This window comes from Myotis brandtii, unplaced genomic scaffold, assembly GCF_000412655.1.
Source record: "Myotis brandtii unplaced genomic scaffold, ASM41265v1 scaffold157, whole genome shotgun sequence".
NCBI classification, from domain to species: Eukaryota; Metazoa; Chordata; class Mammalia; order Chiroptera; family Vespertilionidae; genus Myotis; species Myotis brandtii.
This window is the reverse complement of record NW_005355708.1, coordinates 4,924,048-4,935,438: the sequence shown is the minus strand read 5'-3', so window position 1 is coordinate 4,935,438 and position 11,391 is coordinate 4,924,048. Positions and strand designations below refer to the sequence as shown.

The window sequence follows — 11,391 nt, the reverse complement described above, 5'->3', positions numbered from 1 at the left end:
GCCGGGGCAGCCGCCGCTGGGACGTGCAGCATTGAGGGGTCAAATTGATTTGGGAGTTCGGTTTCTTAAACACGCGAATTTCCTAGGGCCCGGTTTGAAAACTTTATTTATTTTTAATATACTTTTATTGATTTCAGAGAGGAAGGGAGAGGGAGATAGAAACATCAGTGATGAGAATCATTGATTGGCTGCCTCCTGCACGCGCCCTACTGGGGATGGAGCCCGCAACCCGGGCATGTGCCCTTGACCGGAATCTGTTTTGGGGGAGGACCCAAACCACCCCACTGTTGGTCTCTGCCTTCCTGGGAACAGCTCCAAGTTGCCCAGGGGAAGAGCTAAGAGGGTCAGCCCCTCTCAGCCCCTCTCCCTAGTCCTCCCTGGAATGAAGCTACCAGGGCTGTTTGACAGATGTTAGCTAGGGGTGGTGGTGGTGGTGGTGGTGGTGAAATTGTGTTTTGGTGCTGAAATACTGGTGTTTGTTGATGGTGATGGTGGGTGTGTCTTCCCCTTCCAGCAAGACCCTAAGCCCCTCCCTGTCTCTCTCCTGGGCCTTTCCTAACCTGCCTGTCCTTCCTCTTGGGTGTCTTGACTTTTCACTCCTGCTCCTGGGGTACACCTCTGGCCAGGACACTAGGACAATGTGTTTGGAGGACCCTCATCCCACAAGGGAGATGGGGATGAGTCTCCTGGACCTGCTGAGTCCTGGGTGCTAGAGGTGGGCTGCAGCAGCAGAATGAAAGCCTGGGAGGTCCCAGACAAGGGAGGGAGCATTTTGAGGTTTCTTTGGGTGAGTGAGGCGCACCACTGGGAGGCTGGCTCCACTCCAGATGGGCCTCTGAATCCAGGCCAGGCTTTTCTTCTCTCTTTCCTGGGTGAGGGGGCTCCTGGGCTGGGTGATAGTTACTGGCCTGCTTACCTACGATTACAGGTCCCACCTGGACTGGGGAAGTGGAGGTAGGCCAAGGCTAGGGAAGGAGGAGATGATGTCAAAGGAGCCTCAGGCCCTGCATCCTCTCCCTCCCCCATCTTATTCCCCATCCTGAGCCTCCCATTCCTCCCAAGCTGGTAGGTTGGGGGCGGGAGTAGAGGGTGGGTGGTGGGTAGAGGCAGGGTTGTTTGTGTTTCTCCTAAGCCAGGAAGTTGTGCAGATGAGTCAAGGTTGAATGGAGAGCCCCAGGCAGTGCTGCTCCGCCCCACCTTGACTCACCTGTCCCCCAAGTCCCCTCATTCTCTCACTTAAGGGCCAGGGGCCTGCCACATCCTTGGGGGACGGGGATGGGGGTCAGTCCCAGGTGCCCAAGGCAGCCTAACAACCCTGGTCTGAGATCCAGAGAGTGGGCAGGGGGCTGGAATTAGTGAGGTCTTCCAGGTCCTCCCAGGTCTCAACCAGCCAAGGGGGTCTTGGTTCCTGTGGAGGAGGGGCCTGCACTCCCTCTACCCCACAGTGGGCATCTTTGCCCCATTTCTCCTACTCTTACCTGTCCTGGGTTCCATGCACCTGTGGGTGCTACGATGTGGGGAAGACCCTGGCCTGCCGAGGAGACCGCGGGGTGGATAAGACAGGAGCACAGTAATCGGCACAGAGGCCAGCACAGTGCCCTGGGAGCCCTTTGGACTTGATGTGGAAATTACAGGAAGGCTTCTCCGTGGAGGTAGCTCTAGCATCAGAACTTCAAGAAAACTGGGCAGGAGGAAGGGCCTGGGGGAGGGCACACAGGTTTGGGAGCTACTGGGGCGAAGGTATCCTTTTCCCACCACAACTGAGCCTGCCTCCTGCCTTCCTGGTTCCTGTCCTCCCCCACCTCCTTCTCCCCTCTGTGCATCACTCAGCACTGGGGCATGCGTTGCCACAACAGGCTCTGGCAGCCAGGTCTGGCAACTGAACAAAACCCAGCGCAGAGCCCAGAGGAGTGAGTGCCCCACACTCCGGAGACCGAGAGGTGACCCTTCGGCCTGACGCTGAGAGCTTGAGCCCAAGACAGTCTGTGGGTCGTGGAGTCTATTGCTGCGCCTTGGCTGTGTTGGGGTGACCCTCTTAGCTCTTCCCCTGGGCAACTTGGGGCGAAAGGAAGGACACTGGACTAGCAGTCCCAACACTGGCTTCTACTCCCTGGCTCACCTGTGGTGGGAGCAAGAATGTCCCCTTCTCACCCTGGCTGGTGTGCTCAGTGGTTAGAGCGTCAGCCCGGGCACAGAAGGGCCAAGGATTCCAGGTCAAGGGCATGAACCTGGGTTGCTGGTTCGATCCCAACTCCAGTCGGGAGTGTGCAGGAGCAACCAATCTATGTGTCTTTCTCGCATCGATGTTTCTCTCTCTCCCCTCCTCCCTCCCTTCCTTCCTTCCACTCTCTCTAAAAATTAATGGAAAAAATATCCTTGGGCCCAGCCAGTGTGGGTCAGTGGTGGAGCCTAAACCCAGGCACCAAGAGGTTGACCCTTTAATTCCCATTGGGGGCACAAGCCGGGATTGCAGGCCTGATCCCCAGTAGGGGGCGTGCAGGAGGCAGTCGATGGATGTTTCTCTCTCATCAATGTTTCTCCCTTCCTCTCTCTCTAAAAACAAATAAAAACAACAACACATATTTTAGCCCTGCTGGCGTGGCTCAGTGGTTGAGCGTTGACCTATGAACCAGAAGGTCATGGTTCGATTCCCAGTCTGGGCACATGCTGGGTTGCAAGCTCAGTCTCTCTCATCATCGATGTTCCTATCTCTCTGTCCCTCTCCCTTCCTCTATAAAATCAATAAAAAATATATTTTTTGAAAAACATTTACAAAATATATATCCTTGGGTGAGGATTAACAACAACAACATGTTTGCTTCTCAGGACTTAGTGTCCCCTTTTGCAAAACGGGCTCACTCTTTCCCCAAAGGCTCCAGGAAAACTCCAGGTAGAGGGGGAGCAGTGAGGTGCTGGGTAAACTCCGAGGGGCCTGACCGCTGCGGGAAGTCAGGAGGTCGGGTCCCCTTGGCCCCTCTCCCCAGGACAAGGCACAAGGGAGGCCGCATTCGGACCCCTCTTCTCCCTCAGATGCCATGGAGCTGGGCCTGTCCCCACCGCATCACAGCAGCTCCCCAGAAGACCTGTACCCCGCCCCGGGGACCCCTCCGGGGACTCCCCCACCGCCCGATGCCCCCCTTCCTGGGGAGGTGAAGAGGTCCCAGCCTTTGTCCATCCCAACCAGCAGGTGCAATGGGGTGATGGGGCTGAGGAGGGCTGGGGGAGGGGCGCGGTCAGCACTGGGAAAGACCATAGAAGCTTGAAGTCAACTCTTCCCCAACCCACACAGGAAACTTCGAGAGGAGGAGCTGCGGACAACCTCTCTACCCTCCATCCCCAACCCTTTCCCTGAGCTGTGTAGTCCTCCTTCACAAACCCCCATTACTGGGGGACTCTCCAGTGCAAGGGGGCTGCTCCCTCGAGACACCAGCTGCCCCCATGTGAGTTGTCCCGGGAGAGAGAAGGCAGGGCTGCGGGAGGGCTGTGGGACTGGGAGGGGGACAGCTCCACTTCTTGGAGGCGGGGGAATTTGCTCAGGGGTCCCTGAGGGTATAGCAGTTGGGGGCGGGGAGGGGAAGAACCACCCTTTGCTTTTCCTCAAGCCATCTGCAATTCCTGGGGTGCAGGTAGTAAAAGTGTATAGCGAAGACGGGGCCTGCCGGTCCGTGGAGGTGGCGGCGGGTGCCACCGCACGCTACGTGTGTGAAATGCTGGTGCAGCGAGCTCACGCCCTCAGTGATGAGAACTGGGGGCTGGTGGAGTGCCACCCCCACCTAGCACTGGGTGAGTTGGGGTGCAAGGGGCTGCCTGGGCCCAGAGGCAATGCTTCACACCTTGGGCTAAGCAGACGGCTCATCCCTGAGGTCTGGGCTGATCTCCACTGACCCCTGCTTTTTGCCCTTGACCCCAGAGCGGGTCTTGGAGGACCATGAGTCCGTAGTGGAAGTACAAGCTGCATGGCCAATCGGCGGAGACAGCCGCTTTGTCTTCCGGAAGAACTTCGCCAAGTATGAACTGTTCAAGAGCTCCCCAGTGAGTCTGTGTGTGTGTGGGAGGGGGGCGGGGGGGAAAGGGGGGATTCTGGGCAACGGGACACCCTGATCCCTGACCTGGACCCTCAGTCTTTGACTCTGGACTCCCATCTGCCCAGCACTCCCTGTTCCCAGAGAAGATGGTCTCCAGCTGTCTGGATGCACCGACGGGCTTATCACATGAAGACCTCATCCAGGTGAGTTAGGAAACACACACTGTCACGATTCCCCAGGCGCCCCACTGCTTCTGGCCCTGAAGCCTTGTGCCCCCCTCCGTGGGGTGGAGAGAACCTCGGGACGTGTCTTTTCCCTGCGTGAGCATTAGTTTCTTCATCTGTTAAATGGGGACAATAAATGCATGTGGAGCAACTCCTTTCATAAGGGCAGGTCCTGGGAAGGTGCAGTGCCTGCGTGCTGCGTGTTTTCTGTGTGTGTGTGTGGCCCCCTCTAGGCCTCTCACCCTCTTTTTTCTTTTAATATATTTTTATTTGATTTATTTATATTGATTGCAGAGAAGGGAGAGGGAGAGAGAGATAGAAACATCAATGACGAGAGAGAATCATTGATTGACTGCCTCCTGCACGCCCCCTACTGGGGATCCAGCCTGCAACCCCGGGCATGTGCCCTTGACCGTACTCGAACCCGGGATCCTTCAGCCCGCAAGCCGGCGCTCTATCCACTGAGCCACACCGGCTGGGGCGGCCTCTCACCCTCTTGCTCTTCTCTGGCCGCAGAACTTCCTGAATGCGGGCAGCTTCCCGGAGATCCAGGGCTTCCTGCAGCTGCGGGGCTCAGGACGAAAGCTTTGGAAGCGCTTCTTCTGCTTCCTGCGCCGGTCTGGCCTCTATTACTCCACCAAGGGCACCTCCAAGGTGACAGTCCCAGCCCCTCTGAAACCCCATCCGGGCCCTGCTAGGTGTCCTCTTCCCTGTTGGAACTCCTGGACCTTTCTCCCCATGGGCCCTGAGACCCTCAGCTGCTCCTCCCTCCTGCCCAGCTTACCTGTCCCAGGAGGTAGCAGTGGGAAAGGCAGGGGGACTGAGTTCGAGTCCTGCCTCTATTTCGATTTGCTGTGTGAGCTGGAGTACTTCTCCGCAACCCCCCCTCCGTCCTCCCCCGCCCCCCATATCTCCTCAGCTGGCTTGGTTGGGCAGTAACGGGGGATAGAGCCTGCCTGTACCAAGCTCTTCTCACCTGTGCTGAGCAGGATCCGAGGCACCTGCAGTACTTAGCAGATGTAAACGAGTCCAATGCGTATGTGGTGACTCAGGGCCGCAAGCTGTACGGGATGCCCACGGACTTCGGCTTCTGTATCAAGGTGAGGGCCCGGGCCTGGCCTGGGAGAGAGTGGGAACTGCTCAGCCCCCCGGGATCCTACCTGGGGCTTCTGAGTTCTGTCTGGGACACCCAGACTCCTCTCCCTGCGCCTGCCCCTGCCCCACGGAGACAGGAGACAGGAGACAGGAATCGGAGGTCAGGACCTAAAGGCAGATAATGAATCAGCCAGCTTCCTTCCCCGCAGCCGAACAAGCTTCGCAATGGCCACAAGGGGCTGCGCATCTTCTGCAGTGAGGACGAGCAGAGCCGCACCTGCTGGCTGTCCGCCTTCCGCCTCTTCAAGGTGAGGCCCTGGGAGCAGCATGGGGGCTGGCCCCGCCCTCGGGACCCCCTGCACGAGGGAGGAGTGAGAGCTCTGCCCGCAGGAGGTCTCCAGAAAGAGGGGTGTCATTCTGCTCTCGGATCCCGGGTCCAAGGCTGGAGTCTCAGCTGTGGCTTCAACACACTCCTGGTCCCAGGGCAGAGACACAGCCCTGCTCTTGGGGGGGCCTGTCTGGGGGGTGTCACGGCCCGCACCCCGGCACCTGCTTGACCTCAGGCCCTCTTTCTCTCTCCACACCCCAGTATGGGGTGCAGCTGTATAAGAATTATCAGCAGGCACAGTCTCGCCACCTGCGCCCGTCCTGTGTGGGGTCCCCACCCCTGGTGAGTGTACACAGGGGCGTGAGTTGGGGTGGGTACCCAGACCCCGTTCCAGGGACACTGGGGTCCAGTTCTGACCGCTCCCCTCCCGTTCTGTCCCACGCGCAGAGGAGTGTCTCGGATAACACCCTGGTGGCGATGGACTTCTCCGGCCACACGGGGCGCATCATCGAGAACCCGCAGGAGGCTCTGAGCGTCGCCCTGGAGGAGGCCCACGCCTGGCGGGTGAGGCGCCTGCACTCACCTGCATGTTGGTCCCGGGGATCGTCTCTCCATATGGGTTTCCATGGAGGGGGAGGGGGAGGCGGAGGCATGAGGGGAGGCCCCCAGGTGCAGAAAGGGGCTCTACATTCTTCGGGGCGGGCGATACCCCAGCCAGGCCCTGCCACCCCCGACCCTTGTGTCCCCTCTGCTCTGCAGAAGAAGACGAACCACCGTTTCAGCCTGCCCACCCCGTGCTCCAGCACCAGCCTCAGTGCAGGTGGGTGAGGGCGCAGCCTCCCTGGGGCTGGGGGCGTCTCTGCGCACTCATGCGGGGGGTTAGTAGGAAGATCCCCTCAGAGTGACTGCTCACCTGTCTGCCTCTCACCCCAGCCATCCACCGAACCCAACCCTGGTTCCACGGACGGATTTCCCGCGAGGACAGCCAGCGGCTCATCTCCCAGCAAGGCCTGGTAGACGGGTAAGGGCAGGGCTGGGCAGGGCAGCAGGCCCAGGGGTAAGGGAGACCCCGAGTGAAGGCAGCAGCCCGGTGTCCTCGGCTGACGTGGCCCTGTCTCCTGGCAGACTGTTCCTGGTGCGGGACAGCCAGCGGAACCCGCAGGGCTTTGTCCTGTCTCTGTGCCATCTGCAGAAAGTCAAGCATTATCTGATCCTGCCGGTGAGTCAGCCCCTAGCTCAGCGGTTCTCAACCTGTGGGTCTCGACCCCTTTGGGGGTCAAACGACCCTTTCACAGGGGTCGCCTAAGACCATTGGAAAACACATATATAATTACATATTGTTTTTGTGATTAACCGCTATGCTTTAATTATGTTCAATTTGTAACAATGAAAATACATCCTGCATATGAGATATTTACATGACGATTCATAACAGTAGCAAAGTTACAGTTATGAAGTAGCAACGAAAATAACTTTATGGTTGGGGGTCACCACAACATGAGGAACTGTATTAAAGGGTCGAGGCATTAGGAAGGTTGAGAACCACTGCCCCAGAGCATCGGTCGCCAGCTGGTGGTCCGTGAAGTCCGGAAGGTTGGCGGCCGCTGCCCTCGATGCCTGCGGTGGAGACATGGGGCTCCCGGCAGCCTGTCACCTCCACCCTCCCCTCCTGGTCCCCAGCGTGTCTGGGGTCTCCTGCTCTCTCCTTTCTCCCTGCACAAGCAGTGGGGACCTCGGGCCTGGCCCAGGAGGGAGCCCCTCGGGCTCATGCTCCCCCCTGACCGCCCACCCCCTGGCTCTGCCCCAGAGCGAGGAGGAGGGCCGCCTCTACTTCAGCATGGACGAGGGCCAGACGCGCTTCACCGACCTGCTGCAGCTCGTGGAGTTCCACCAGCTGAACCGCGGCATCCTGCCCTGCCTGCTGCGCCACTGCTGCACCCGTGTGGCCCTCTGACCGGGCGGCAGCAGGCCCGTGTCTCCGCCCCGGGCTCCTAGGGTGGACTCGGAGGGTCAGAGGGCAGGGACAGGATCGAGAACAAGTGGAAGGCTCCCCCCAATCCAGTTTTCTCCTCTGCTCCTTTGCTTCACTGAGGCAGTAAGTGGTCCCCCTTTCCCCCTCCCCCCAGTTCACCCTTAATCCCTCTTCTCAAGGGAAGGCACTTGGGGTGGCCCTCTCCCCTTCAGGGAGCTCCTTTCTGGGCACTACTCTGGGGCAAGGCATTATGGGAGAAATGGGGTAGCCCAGGTGGTCTGATGCCCCACACGTTGTACAGACTGAGGCCAGTTGATCTGCTCTGTTTTATACTCCTTACAATAAAGGTTATTTTTGGATACACCTGTGAGTTCAGTCTGGCAAGACCTGGCTCGCTGGGGTTGAGAAGGGGGGCAGGAGAGGTGTGCACCAGGCCTTGGTGAATGTGTCAGATGGATAGATGCCACTCACTGGCCAGCCGGGATGTTTCTGAGGGCAGGGCCGTGGTCTTGGTCATCTGGGAGCCCCCAGTGCCCAGCATGGAGCCTGACCCATAGCAGGTGCCCAATAATTGCTTGTTGAATGAATGAGTGGACAAGGGACTCATCCAGATGAGATTTCCCAGTAGGGCCTACAGCTATGGAGGTAACTCCAATGGGCCTGGGCTGTGGAGATGAGTCAGACAGCATCTCCGTCCTCTGCAAGTCCTGGGCTGACTGGTCCTGACCAACACACAGGTGTATGTCCACCACCAGGTCACAGAACGGCTCCAGTACCTACCCCCACTGTCAACCCCCCTCTCTCCTCTCCAACCCTAGATCTGCTTACCGTCCTAATAGTTCTGCCCCTTTCAGAAAGCCGTTATGGAATCCTCCAGCACTCAGCCCTCGGAGTCTCGCTTCCCTCTCCAACCTAGCTTCAACATCCAGAGTGATCTTTTCAACATAGAAATCTGCTCACTCCCCTGCGCCTGCCCCCCCACCCAGACAGACCCTGCAGGGTCAGGTCTCTGCTCACTGCCCATGCCGGCCTTTATTTATTTATTTATTTTGTCTGAAGACGTTTGTTTAAGAATTTTAATAATTTTGGCTCTTTTTAAAATATATATAGTTTTATTGATTTCAGAGAGGAAGGGAGAGGGAGAGAGATAGAAACATCAATGATGAGAGAGAATCACTGACTGGCTGCCTCCTGCACGCCCCCCACTGGGGATTGAGCCCCCAACCCAGGCATGTGCCCTTGGCTGGAACTGAACCCGGAACTCTTCAGTCCACAGGCCAACACTCGATCCACTGAGCCAAACCAGCTAGGGCCAACTAGGTGTTATTTTTGCCAAGGAATCAAATCTAAATCTGGATCCAACGATTAGTCTGGCGGTTTTCGGCCGGTGTGCCGCAAGAATTTCTAAAGCAGGAACTGACCTCTTTTCCCTTAGATTGTAAAAAAAAAAAAGCAACAGCCAACACAACAATAACTGTCCTGTGTGAATGAATCAAAATTATACCAATTTTTTTGGTCAGGTCAGCAAAACATATACTTGTTGGTGTGCCGCAGAATTTTAGTCATTAGTTTATATGAGCCAAATGGTGAAATAGGTTGAAAATCACTGGACTGGTTTATCGGAAATTCAGGGAACAGGAACATGCGAGATGACACATGGAGACGCGATGACCAAAATCCAAACCGGGAAACATCAGAACACACAGCCCAGTTTCTTCAACAACAAAACATATTTCAAGAAAAGATGGGGAATCTAGTTTTCAAGAAATTTAGACATACATCAACCAAGTAATAATGCATTGACCTTATTTGATTCAAATCCAAACTAGTTAACTGAAAAAAAAAAAAAAAGAAGAAGAAGAAGAAGAAAAACCCAACCAAAAAAAAAACCATTTATGAGCAATTAGGGGAAATTTGAACTCTGAGATATTTGGTGATATTAAGGAATTAGTTAATTTTTGAAAGTGTGATAATAGTATTGTGGTTATGCTTTTTAAAAAGTCTTTAAGAAATTCATTCTGGAGTACTTATTGGTGAAATGATATCTCTACTTTAAAAAATATGTATGTATATATTTTTAATTGATTTCAGAGAGGAAGGGAGAGAGAAACATCGATGATGAGAGATAATCATTGATCGGCTGCCTCCTGCACGCCCTCTACTGGGGATCGAGCCTGCAACCCTGGCATGTGCCCTGATCGGAATCAAAACGTGACCTCCTAATAAAAAACACACAAAAAACCCCTGACCTCCTGGTTCAAGGGTTAATGTTCAACCACTGAGCCACACTGGCTGGGCTCAGCTTCGTTTTTAAAATAACCCAGAGGTTAGGGGAGAGGGTGTGGGTATAGTCATGGGTTGGTTATGAATTGATATGGGATTAAAGCTGGGTAAAGGGTACACAGGGAGTCATTAAATTCTTCTCTAAGCTTGAAAATGTGATTATTATATACATGTTTAATGGAGAATCTCCGTACAGGAAGGAGTATCTGGGCTGAGAATGATTACTATATACAGGTTTAATGGAGAATCTCCGTACAGGAAGGAGTGTCAGGGCTGAGAAGGGTTGTCCACTACCTGCCCTAATGAGGCCGCCAGTCAATCCATGTGCTTTGAATGATGGATTGTGGCGCCCCCAAGGAAGGGACAGATTTTATTTACTTATTTTTAAAATATATTTTATTGATTTCTTACGGAGAGGAAGGGAGAGGGATAGAGAGTTAGAAACATCAATGAGATAGAAACATCGATCAGCTGCCTCTTGCACACCCCCTACTGGGGATGTGCCCGCAACCAAGGTACATGCCCTTGACCGGAATCAAACCCGGGACCCTTCAGTCTGCAGGCCGATGCTCTATCTGGTTAGGGCCAGATTTTATTTTTTATATATTTTTTAATTTTATAAGGAACAGAGGAAGGGAGAGGGAGAGAGAGTTAGAAACATCAATGAAAAGAATCATTGATCAGCTGCCTCCTGCACGCCCCCTACTGGGGATTGAGCCCGAACCCCGGCCTGTGCCCTGGACCGGAATCAAACCCCGACCCTTCGTTCCACAAGCCGTCGCTCTATCCACTGAGCCAAACCAGCTAGGGCGGGACAGGTTTTTCTTTGCTGGGCACCTGGGCTGTTGAGCTGTAGCTGCGTTTTCATGGTATGGGTTTATGTTGGGGTGGTTTTCAGGAGACTGAGGGAGATGGGGAGGCCAATGTCACTCTTTTAGGGCCGCCACGTGGATCCTGCTAGGGTCTCCGTAATGGACCTGGGCCCTATGACCTTGGAGTTGGAGGGGACCCTGCATGCAGGATGGGATGGGCCACCCCCACCCCCACGGAGCCACAGCCAACCGGGCCTGTTCCTCTGCATCCACCTGCCCAACCTGCGCCCTGAGCGACATTTGGGATGGCAGAAGTGGGCATTCCTACCAGACTACTCCAGTTTTCCAAAGCATTCCACCTATCTCCTTCCCCCCAGCCTTGGCTCACCTACACCCATCAGTCCCCATGCAGGTTCCCACCTTTCGGTTACCTTCTCCCGAACGGAGCCACCAAGTCCCACACATCTGAGGGGTGAGCTGGAGGGTGGGAGGGCATGACCTGAGTCAGGTGAGCCTGGATGCACCGCGGGACCATCCCGTAGTCGCTCTGGCACCAAAGCACGTGCGGAGTGTGATCTGCACCCGCAGCTCGCCCTTCCGGCCCCCTCTCCCTCTGGAACCAGTTGTCTGCACGCGGTTGCTGCCACTCGGG

General features: G+C 55.7%; 1 protein-coding gene across 4 annotated transcripts in view; it reads left to right on the top strand.

Annotated features, from left to right (window-relative positions):
* GRB7 (growth factor receptor-bound protein 7) overlaps window positions 1-8,008 on the top strand; it is a 19,072-nt gene extending 11,064 nt beyond the window's left edge. For 2 of the 4 annotated variants that reach the window (XM_005861887.2, XM_005861885.2), the window contains exons 2-15: window positions 3,031-3,187; window positions 3,290-3,440; window positions 3,627-3,783; window positions 3,911-4,032; window positions 4,151-4,228; window positions 4,766-4,903; window positions 5,239-5,349; window positions 5,554-5,652; window positions 5,934-6,014; window positions 6,120-6,236; window positions 6,432-6,492; window positions 6,606-6,693; window positions 6,798-6,891; window positions 7,480-8,008. In XM_005861887.2, coding sequence (XP_005861949.1) covers window positions 3,036-3,187; window positions 3,290-3,440; window positions 3,627-3,783; window positions 3,911-4,032; window positions 4,151-4,228; window positions 4,766-4,903; window positions 5,239-5,349; window positions 5,554-5,652; window positions 5,934-6,014; window positions 6,120-6,236; window positions 6,432-6,492; window positions 6,606-6,693; window positions 6,798-6,891; window positions 7,480-7,626 — 1,596 coding nt within the window. In that variant the 5' untranslated portion in view covers window positions 3,031-3,035 and the 3' untranslated portion in view covers window positions 7,627-8,008. Of the gene's footprint in view, window positions 1-2,984; window positions 3,188-3,289; window positions 3,441-3,626; window positions 3,784-3,910; window positions 4,033-4,150; window positions 4,229-4,765; window positions 4,904-5,238; window positions 5,350-5,553; window positions 5,653-5,933; window positions 6,015-6,119; window positions 6,237-6,431; window positions 6,493-6,605; window positions 6,694-6,797; window positions 6,892-7,479 lie in introns of all 4 variants that reach the window. The other 2 variants (XM_014536155.1, XM_014536154.1) reach the window with 2 other exon arrangements.
* Window positions 8,009-11,391: the final 3,383 nt, after the last annotated feature.